General features: G+C 48.1%; 4 protein-coding genes across 4 annotated transcripts; 1 reads left to right on the forward strand and 3 right to left on the reverse strand.

Moving 5' to 3' along the window:
• Positions 1-524: 524 nt before the first annotated feature.
• UREG_05869 (uncharacterized protein) lies at positions 525-4,009 on the reverse strand (the record flags this gene model as incomplete). Its single annotated transcript, XM_002585134.1, has 3 exons — positions 525-2,987; positions 3,040-3,770; positions 3,829-4,009. 3 exons carry the CDS (start codon positions 4,007-4,009, stop codon positions 525-527), a joined length of 3,375 nt encoding a protein of 1,124 aa, XP_002585180.1.
• Positions 4,010-4,834: 825 nt separating this feature from the next.
• UREG_05870 (uncharacterized protein) lies at positions 4,835-8,296 on the forward strand (the record flags this gene model as incomplete). The annotated part of the gene is made up of 4 exons (XM_002585135.1): positions 4,835-5,321; positions 5,374-5,988; positions 6,055-6,920; positions 7,031-8,296. The coding sequence occupies 4 exons, from the start codon at positions 4,835-4,837 to the stop codon at positions 8,294-8,296; spliced, it is 3,234 nt and encodes a 1,077-aa protein (XP_002585181.1).
• A 514-nt stretch (positions 8,297-8,810) lies between these two features.
• On the reverse strand, positions 8,811-9,152 carry UREG_05871 (uncharacterized protein; the record flags this gene model as incomplete). The annotated part of the gene is made up of 1 exon (XM_002585136.1): positions 8,811-9,152. The coding sequence occupies one exon, from the start codon at positions 9,150-9,152 to the stop codon at positions 8,811-8,813; it is 342 nt and encodes a 113-aa protein (XP_002585182.1).
• Positions 9,153-9,700: 548 nt separating this feature from the next.
• Positions 9,701-10,455, reverse strand: UREG_05872 (uncharacterized protein; the record flags this gene model as incomplete). Its single annotated transcript, XM_002585137.1, has 2 exons — positions 9,701-10,052; positions 10,175-10,455. 2 exons carry the CDS (start codon positions 10,453-10,455, stop codon positions 9,701-9,703), a joined length of 633 nt encoding a protein of 210 aa, XP_002585183.1.
• Between the last annotated feature and the right edge of the window lie 399 nt (positions 10,456-10,854).

The raw sequence follows: 10,854 nt of genomic DNA on the forward strand, positions 1-10,854 counted from the left end.
TACGGAGTAGGTGAGGGTGAGTTCCAGTGGGGATATTGCTTGTTATAAGCTTGCATTCTGGTCTGATCGGAACTAACAGACTTCGGGCCGAAGCCAACCCACTTGCGCGGGGATAAATAAATAGTTAACTAGTCGACTATTGGATTCCCGACGTCGCTCAACAAGAAAGGCTTTGACTGCCAAAACAAACCATGCCTCGCTACCAATTTTGTCTTGTGCTTGTGATACCTGAACCGAGCCACGCAGGTATTGAGCTACGTGAATCTGCAAAAATACAAAAAATGCACTAGGTCAAGGATGACTCTTAACTCAAATGTCTATTACAGAGAGAATGCGCCCTTGATATGAATAGCGAAATCTGATACATGGACATTAATTGGTAAGGAACCTGAGGAACTATCACTGAGACCGACCACAAAACGGCTGGCCTCTGGCTTATTCAGACCTTCACAATGGTTCTAACCCCCAGCCCTCTTGAGGATCACACATTCAGCCCTTGACGATGGCGGGGAGAAGAAGACCTTTTATCTATGGTGATGCTTCTTCTTGAGGGCCGCTTCCACCGCCTCGATTTTCTTCTTCCGTTCCAGGTCTCTATTCTTTTGCTTCTTCTCCAGCTCCACTCTCTCTTTCTTCAAGCGGTTCGATTTCTCCAAGGCGTCTTTGGCAGCGGCTTCGCGTTCAAGTTTTTTTGCTTCCAACTCCTTTTTCAGCGTCTCTAATTGCCTTTCCAGCACCTTCTTCCGTTCCGCGTCCATTTCGTTATCTTTCGCTGTCTCTTTTTGCTTTATAGCCGTTTCCTTTTCAGTATATGTCTTGTTCAACCCGGTCTCCACTTCACTTGCGGTTCGTGTGGCCGCCTCAATATCCTTAAAGACTGCTTCTCGCTCAAGAACGTGCTTTTCAATCGCAGTATACTTGACTATTGCTTCAGCCACTGAGGGTTTACCAGCTTCTTTTTTTGTCAAATCTGCTAGCTGCCGCTCAATAAGTGGTTTCAGACAATTTTTGGCGATTTCGCCTATTTCGCCCTCAGTCATGATTCCAACTTGTTTCCAAACCATCAAGCTTTCGTGGATACTTGGACTGATGTTCTGTTGCACATACGTTTCCACTCGCTGCCTGAGCATCTCGTTAATAGTCGTTACTTGGGCCTCGAAGGCCTCGCCGGATCCTTCTGCTAGTTGTTGAACAGCTTCGCCCTGAAAACTGTCTCGTATCCGGGTTGATTCCGTTTCTAAAAGTTTATTAACATCAGCCATGAAGACCCCTTCGACATCAGCCATGCTCGCCCTTGCATCGGCCTTGTGTTCCGAGTTATCTTTGAGCATATCTTTTAACTCTATGATTATCTCCTGCTTTGCGGCGCCGGCCTTTTCAGATTGCTTAAGTAGTTTCTCTGCTTCTTCCCGGGATACTCTCCTACTCAGTTCAGGTTGAGCAGGGTCCTGTTGAATCTTATCCCTTGGGCGCCAGCGGATGGCAAGGCCAAGGCCGATTAAGGTCAAAGTGTGTCCTACACTAAACCCAAGTATCGTGATGATATCGCTGGCGTTGGCAGATAAAATCCGTTTATCTTTGCTGTCCAAAATCCTCCTCTTTCCAGAGATATCGTCATTGTTGACTTTTCCAGTAAAATTGGGTTGGAAAGTGTCATCATCTAGGATATCGCTACTAAAAACCACGGAATATGTTTTCGAAGGTACGTTCCATGTGGTTGTGGTGATATGCGTGATTGGGTCTGTTGAAAATGTCGGAACGGCTTCAACTCCGTCAACCTTGATTCTACCAGTATGGGCATTCACAATCAGTTCCCTAGAGGAACCGTCGATGATATACCTCCCGCTAAACAGGTTTAGCGAGAACAGCGAAGATTGTGCATTTCCTTCTTGAAGGATTCTCCCTTTATTCACTTCTGTCGTCGGATCTTTGTTCTCAACTTTCGGCGTTGCAACGTTGAGCATTTGATTGATTTCTGCTTCAGTTACTTGGCCGTATCCGTGTTGATCCAGGACGCGTAATGTTGCTCGCAACGGGCTTTCTTTGTCCAGTGATGCCCTTGTAATATCTCTGAAGAATGCTCCCTTGGGGTCCAGAAGGTCTTTCGGCAGCTGTGAAGCGGGTTTTGTAATTACTTGTATGGGCGGGCTCTGCACAGGGGGAGTTGCTACGTTTGCTAGAATGTCCTCAGTTGCTGCCGCCACATCTGTTGACTTCGTAAGGGCGGTGACTCCCGGTTCGTTGGCTGACTCGTTAGTCCCATAGATCTGATTCGCGGCCTCCAATGAGACTGGTAGCGATTGAACCTCAGCCCCTTTCGCGGTAACATCCGATTTCGTTTCCCATGTTTTGATCTCCCCGGTGATAATCGTATCTCGAGGTACAACAAGACCATTGTCAGGGTTGCCCGGCACGAAAGATGTGTATCCAGGGAAAACCAAGTTAGTCGTCAAGAAATAATCCATCGAGTCCAGTTCCACATCTGCCACTGGAATCTCCATGGAAATTTTCTTGTACTCCTCTGGAATTTGCTCGGATTCCAGAAAAAGCTTCTCCAAATCGGACTTCTCGCTTGCAACGACCGTGATGCCGAACTTCTCGGGGAAACGGATTACGAACCCGACTTTATTACCAGCTAGTTTCCAATCACCGCTTTCTACCACTTTAAAGGTCATGGTAATGTCGCCTTGGGTAGTTTCGGCATTTCCAAACGTCGGGTCTCTATAGAACGACCATTTAAGCTTCACCTCGTGGGACCAGTTGATGGCCACTTTCTCCCCTATCTCCAACCATACACTGGAATCTTTCATGTTGAAATCAACCGCATCCAGTTTTCGATGCCACTTGACCAGGATATTGGAGCCTAATTCGTCTACCTTGTCCACATGAAGGGCTAGTGAGGGGAGGTTGAACAGAAATTTCATCCCCGGATTCCCTAGAACGGTTTCGCATTTGGCGTTGCTCATATTGCTGGCTGCTAAGGCGGGCTACAAGATCTGATTAGCAACGGAGTGGTAAATCATATTGCCAGGGACATACAAGGAAGAATTTGTTTGCCATGATATGGTGGCTGAATATGATGCTTGCCGTATGGTCCTTGGGAACCGGGTTGTATGCGGTGGTGTTGATTTTCATTTGCAAAGGAAGGCCTTCGTCAGGAACGGTATAGTTACCAGCACCCCCTTCTACGCCAATCCACATGCACAGAACTCCCGGGGTGCGTGCATCGCTGGCAATGGTGGAAAAGCTGAATGTCGTTGGCTTTAAGGAGCTGAGAGTACCAGTGGCAGTCTTGTTTGAGACGCTTCCCAGGTAGCAGTCTAAGCCAACAGACTTTTGAAAGTGCTCTTGGATATCCGTTGCAATGCAATTGACAAAGACCGTTTGGTCCTCGGACAGAGATACCCCAGTTTCGGGTACGATAGTAATGGTGCCCGAACGAAAGTCGATAGCAACGGCCCGGGCATGTTCGGTGCCAGGCTCCAGGATTGAAATCCTCGACGGGGCTTCTCCATTCTCCGAGGGGGAGGTGTGAATTTCTGCTGCGGCGCCAGAGCCGGCTACTGTGCCGCGGACATCGACGAGTTTTGTATCCAGCTGGAGAAGTAAGCCAGGAGGAAGCACATCAGGGGCGGACGAATTTTCTCGACGGCTTTCTCCGGTCAAGTGGAAGGTTACGACCACAGATGCTTGGCTGTCTTTAAAACTGATAGTAGGGTTCGACAATGAGATGGACACTGTAGATGTCACAGTTTCAGAGGTGATGGGATCTAAAGCCATGGAGTCAACGAGCTATCCTAATGAATTTGAATGAACAAGCAAACTTACCCACCCAGACCGCTGGCCACTCTGGGATTTTGGTCAAGCCATCTATCTTTGAGGCTCTTTGTCGTAAAATCTCGTTCAGCACAGATGTGTGGTAGGAAACGAGGATGTCCCAACCCTGCAAGCAATCCTTTCCCAGGAACTCCCGGCGCAGTTCGGAAAGGGACAATGTCTTTACCGCCATCTTCTCGCCTGAGCGTCAGTTCTTGCTATCGATCGAGAGCGTGTTGGCCGTACGGGGGTCTTCTGGTTGCCATTATCACCGAAAGAGTCCGCTGGCCGTATTTATAACCATTCAACGCCGTATTGCTCGAGATGGCCATAACGGCCATTTGTCCGCGGAGGCCCGTGTGACTGATACCCTCCAAGCGAGGCCAGGAGCACGCCAGGCTCGTTGAAAAATAGCGGGCTCATCACGATGGTCAGCTCGAGTTGAAAACACCTGTGGCGAGCAGAAGCGAGATGTTGAATCTAGCCTCAAAAACTATTGATTTTGTTTGACGAGGGCGTTGGCCAGCCAGGCCCCTCGATGCATGGTGTCTCTCCCCGACGCCATTCTCGCAACAAATCGCAACACTGCTCGCATCGCGTGGAAGCTGGTCAGAGCAGTCCAGACAGCAACGGCCCGCTGCCCGCTGCCACGAGGATAGATTTCTTCATGCATGCACTCTGCATGATTAACTTCCGAGAGCGTTCCCTTGTAGGTCCGTTCTGGCATCACATGGAACGGTTTTGCCCCGGCCTTGCTGTGGCCGCTGGAATTGGCGACATTATTGGCTCTTCGTGCAAGTGACTCTTCGGCTCAATTGCTTTTGGTGGCAAGGATGCGACTTAGCTTGCTTGCAGGGCTGAGCGAAGGGATGAAAATGTTCGGCGATGCCGCTTGACGAGGAACTGAGCGCGCGCGCTGTGCAAGGTGCGTTCTCAAAATCTGTTTCTCCTCTCAGTCTGTTTCTACCGTGCGACTGTTGACCATTCATTTAGGGAGAGTTGATATTGATAACTAGCGATGTCGGACCCTGACGAACTCCAGGTTCCTCAATTCGTCCACGTTCCAGACGACAACTTCTTCCATTTCTCGCGCAATCAAACGACGGTAGTCTGTAGTTCTGGGGAATACGTTCTCAAAACGCCATTTGATTTCAATGGTGAACGGGTGATAATTTGCGCCGAAACCCTTGAGATTCCGGGAGATATAAAACTTCCAGGGAAGAGTATTGATATTTGCTGCCATACCCTCCGCATCGGGTCTTCCACTCGGGTTATAGATGTCTCGGGCAACCCGGGTGATCCAAAAGACCCAGAAACGATAGGAAATGGGTTGTCCGGAAGTACAGGCGGGGATGCAGGAAGTATCCGTCTCTACGTCCAGGCGATGGACCCTGAAGTTGCCCAAAATCTTAAACTGAAGGCGAACGGAGGCCGAGGCGGCTTAGGAGGGAATACATCTGCAAAGGACAAATCTGGCGGAAATGGAGGCGACGGGGGAAATGGCGGTAGGTCTCCGCAATGCTAATAGTTATCTACCTGATCTGATCATGCTCTTAGGCTTCATATGTTTCTCTTACGGGCACTTGACTCAAGTGATTGCGGCATCTATTCACGAAGTAGATTCCGCTTCCGGGTCCTGGGCAGACTCTATTGCCATGCTACAGGATAATATTGTGCAGCCATTAGCCTCTGCAGAGCCAGCAATTGTATCAGGGGAGGGACTGTCGAATTTTAAGCTATTGGCTGAGAATGCGGAATCTTTGCTTGAAGCCGCAAAGCTCCTCTCCCGTGCGCTTGATGCCCTTTTATCACCTGAACCAAACAAACCCCGTGAAGTTCCTTACGAAATCGAAGAAGTTGTTACGAGTTACAATGCACATGTTCAAAGGCTATTATCTCTGCAAATTGGCAAAGAGTCAGACGAGGACCCTATTCAGTGCGGCAGTGCTGAATCTCTCGACAATGCCCGAAAAACAGTTGAAGCGTGGTTTGCGCCGGGTAGCGTAACGTCAGACGAAGACTTGACGAACGCATTGCAGCTCGAAACGACTCCCATTGAATTGCCATTTGCCGAGTTGAAGAAAAATTTGAAACCGTTATATAACCTCGTGGTCGCAGCCATGAGAAAGCAGCAACTTGAAATTACAAATACTGTGTGCAGCACGCGAGGAGGTAATTTCCGAACTGAACACTTGCCGTACTTATAAGTCTCACCATACTAATGTTTTTGATGGAAAGGTACCGCTGGTGCAGGAGGCAACGGGCATCAAACGGGCATAAATGTCGGAGATCGGGGAATCGATGGATCAGCCGGGCAGACCCAAATCTTCCCGTTCTCTTTTGACGGATCCCTCGAGACTCTCAACGTAAATCACGCCTACGCCTTACCTGAACACCACCAGATGATTCTCAATAGGGCAAACAGTTTGTATTTCGCTACGGATGGTAAAAGTCGGGGAATGGCGCGACTTCTATATGAGAGGATCGTCAACCGCCTCAAGTTCGTCCCACTTCTATGGTCTACTGAGAAGGACGGAGTTCTTGAAGGAAAGGATTCCAACTTGCTTGATCAGTACAAAGACTTCCAAGACAATCGCCAGATCACCCTACAAATTGCAGATCAATTGACTTCAATTTATTCCCGTGCAACCAGTATGCTGAATCAGATCCTCAAGGGAAAGGACCTGTTTGGTTTTACGGAGGACTTTGCTCCGCGCCTGACATATGACTTTTATTACAGCCGAATCAATTCACTGATAGACTCTGTGAAAGAATTCGAAACTAAAGAGAAGCTTTACATGGACGCTCTGAAAAGCCAGGCAAAAGCTGCCGATTCTCTGTCCGGCAGCGTCTCAATGTTTGAGAGGAGAAGGGACCACGCTGAAAGCCGCATCGGAATTCTCCAGGATTCGAACGGGCCACTGCAAACGGCGGCATATCAAATCACTCAATTCACCCCTTACTTGAAGGAGAAGCGGGTTGCGGTCAAAGAAGCATTGAATGTCGTAGCGGAAGATATCAAGAATCGCCTCCAAGTCGATGCGGGTATGATTATTGACGCTTTTGCAACACTTGCAATGGCCCCTTCTTGGTTTACCGCAGCTGTAAGTGTTTCCCTAACCAAGGCCCCTTGAGGCGGATCTTAACGCAGATATACTCCTAGCTTGGGTAGGGTTTTCCGTACATTCTGAAGTTCTGACTGTTTGAAATACAGACCCAAGGGGCTAATGTTGCCCATAAAGCGTATACCGAGATAAAAGACTCCTCAGGGATGAGTATACACAAGGATCATGTCATAACCGAATTGGGTGATGCCGGAAAGACTTTGTTTTCCCTATCGGATGCATTCCAAAGCCGCAGCGACCATTCTCTTGAACCTGACGATCCTGGAGCTATCAAGATCATGGCAGAGGCAGATAAAATTCAAGATCTATTGAAGAAATTCAAAGACGCCATTCCCGCCCAAAAAGGGGATAAATTGAAAGAAGAACTTGACGACTACATGGAATTAGTTAAAAACCGGAATTCAGCCGTCATGGACTACAACTCTGCTTTGGAGCTGCTTAACACTGCCCATCAGGACAAAGCACTTTGCGATAAGCAAATGGAAACTCTGGGCGGCGAACAGCTCACTCTCAACGCAAATTTGCCGATAATATGTCTTTGGTTACGAAAGGCCCGCGATGATTTGAAATTCGATACTATGCTACATATTGATATGGCAGCGCGCGCCGTAAAATATTGGGGACTGGTGGATATACCCCAGTTTCGAGGCGATGGCCCCCTTTATGATTCTAGCGCACTCGAGAAATGGGTTAAGGACGTTGAAAAAAAATGGGTCCTTGCAAAGGAAAAATATTCTCACTTGGTCAAATCGAAATGGCCGTCAGATGGGCACATGGGGCCGGTGTATCGCCTTACCGAGGGGGAGCTACTGACCTTGAAACAATTCAGGGAGAGGAAAGACAGCCAGACAGGCGAGTCGGTTCAGATCCACGGAGTGATGATAACATTAAAGCCTCACATGCTCGCCAACAGCAAAACCGAGCCAGAGGCAAAATTATTTCATCTCAAGAACAACATTCGCCTCAGCCAGGTTCGATTCTGGGTCGTGGGCCTAAAGGTAGGGGAAAACGATTTGAAACAAGAATTGGTCTCTGTCCAGATCACGATGATGGGCAACGAGCAAATTATCGACGAGCAGAAGAAAGTGTGGCGATTTTCATCTCAGCCTATGCGGCTCGATTTCGAGTATGAGAATCGTGACATTAAGGATCTCACGGATTGTACTCAAAACCGAGCACTCAGTTCCCAGATGCTTGGGTATTTGAACGCTGGAGATCCGGATTCAAAGGCCGAAGCAGCCATTGGACCTTTTGCAACTTGGAGGTTCGAAATTGAAAAGACTCGAGGGTTAGATATGGAGAGTATCCAGGATGCATATGTCGAGTTTTGTGGCGTGAGCAGGCCTTTCAGTTAGGAACGGGAGTCATACCTCGTGTGATATCGAGACAGGATGAGGACAAGATATTCTACGTATGTTCAGCCTCCGTTATTGTTACTTGTAGAGACGGATGCTAGAGAGACACGAAATAATTCTCTTTCTCCTCGGGATTCTCCATCAGGGAATGATGGCGTTCATCGCTCGGGAGATTCCGGCTTCAGCAAAGCCGCATCTGGGCTGCTTACCCTTGACCTGGCGACAATCCCATAGCTAATCGGTCGTAGAGGATCTTTGGACAACGCTTGAGCCCGTATGTAACCATGCAAAGAGCCAAACGAGGCAAATGCGTGGTTACAAATCTGGCGTAGCTGAGCAAGCAAAATATAAGAGCAGAGTGTAGCAAAAGCGGTGGGCGATAATGAGCTTAGGTACTCCGTACTGAGCCAAAAGAAGATTGATGGGCCGGCCGGAGCAGCCTTTCCCAAGACGCCCAGTTATACCCACCTGCGCCTAACAGCTGAATAGTACACTGCAGCGACACCGATACTAATTAGTGACCACCGCCAAGCGCGGACAAGGAACCCTTGGCTGCCTGGCTTGATGGACCATAACTGCCATATTTTGTTTCAAAGTAGCCGTTGTGCAGGGTCGTTTGCGGATTGGGCTTCTCTAGCTTTTGACCAGAATCTCTGCACTCTCTGACCTGCTCTCGATCTAAACTCATGTCCAAAGGCTTTTCTTTCTCCAAACCCAGTTCTTTGAGCTCTTTTGTAAATACCTCGAGGTCTATTAGCTTCTGCTGAATGGCGTCTCTCGCCTGTTTTCGTTTGTCATGCTTAATCAAGTCATGCACTCTTTGTTCACGATTGCGTCCAAAATATATGTGGTCCATAATGTCGAAGTACACATCCCCAAGGTTCGTTGGGTTTAGAAGGGCATGGGCGATGAATACCTCGTTATCTTCTAGGGCTGTACTCCATAGCTTCGTTAATGGAAGATCTTCATATTCAGATTGTCGGGGTTGTATTCACAGTACTCTTTCACTGTCAGTTTGCGTTTTGAGATTCGAAGCGTACACTGAATAGAGAAGCGTACCCGCATCGCTGCAGGCCGATATGAGTGCTCTATCCGAGATCTAGGAAGGAGGGGCAAAAGGTTGCATGGGGACTGTGTGGCTCCATTCCCAGTCCAGAACGCAGACGACATTAAGGTTATCATCTATCATGATATTGGGCGGGTGTAGGTCGCCGTGCATCAAAATAAAAGGACCGCGGTTGGTATCTGGGTCTATCCATTCCATGAGGACTACCTGAGCCGTATGTAGCGAGTAAAGATAATATTCCGCATCAGTTTGGTGGAATATACTATCTCGCCTGGCATAAAAGTCGATGAGCAAAGAATGCAGTATTTCGAAGACGTAGTCAACGGTTGAAATAAGGTTCAAGATGGTCCCATATGGCGGCATGCATCGAGCCCGCCCAGTACCTGGCCATTGACAAATATCGACAGTGGTCGGTTGTGGGAAAAGACCCATTTATCATCATTTTGATCTAGTGTTAGAGCCCCGATGCGATCGGATTTCTGCTGTTGGGAGAGTTCGAGATATCTTTCACTAAGCTGTGGATATAGATGCTCTTGTTCGTCTATGGAGAGTTGGTTCAAGCGGATAGTTAATAGGCTTTTGCCCTCAATGTATTCTAGCAGTAAAAAGGGAAGGCCTAGAATATTGTTTCCCTGCATTGAGTAGCCGTAGATTCGGGGAACGGGGATTTTGATTTTCTCAGATATATACCTAGAGACTTTTTGATTAGGTATATTCACATATAGATGTGGTGCGAAATGGAGAGTGATAAAGAAATCGCATGTATGAGTTGCACCGGCTGTTGACTTGGTTAGACAAGATTGCAATCTTACTTCATTGTAGTAATCTCACTGCGCATCTTCTCTTCGGGGAACGCCAGGCGAGGGATCAGCGGAACTCGGACCATCCATCTATCTGCTTTGTTGCCTTCCGGAGTGATAAAAACTATGGGAAAACATGCATTGTAACCACCTTTGGACACATCCCCAAATATGCGACATGGCCAGCTTTCGCGATGAAATGACGATGCCAGGCTGCAAACGCGGTCTCGATCAATAGCGGCAATGAAAGCCTTTGCGGCCTCGTCCAGCTGGTACTTTTTGAGCTGGTCCATAACCAATTGCCAGTACTCGGGGTGAGAAAGCCTCTCTCAGTGCCTTCTCAGCATGTAAGTTTCAATCGAAATTGAAGCTGAAAAACATAACCACAGTAGCCTTTGACTTTCAAGGCATCCGGAGCATAATCGAGAATGTGCTAAATTAGATTGTCAACTAATTTATATCAAAAGAAAGCTTTGTAAATCGGTTCCTCTGTTCCGTACGGAGAAGCAAGAGGTGTAGTTAGAGAGTATGGAGTGCTTGCTTACCGCCATGAGTAGTGTGCTTATATAATCCACGCTAGCTGGCAGAATACCTTCAATGCCAAGAGACTAGCGCCGTTTTGTTTACTGCCATCGAGAGCTTGCAGCTGACGGACGCTTGCTCTCGGTCAAGTGTTGAGGTCGTCCGTCTCG

Source organism: Uncinocarpus reesii, genomic scaffold (genome assembly GCF_000003515.1).
Source record: "Uncinocarpus reesii 1704 scaffold_3 genomic scaffold, whole genome shotgun sequence".
NCBI classification, from domain to species: Eukaryota; Fungi; Ascomycota; class Eurotiomycetes; order Onygenales; family Onygenaceae; genus Uncinocarpus; species Uncinocarpus reesii.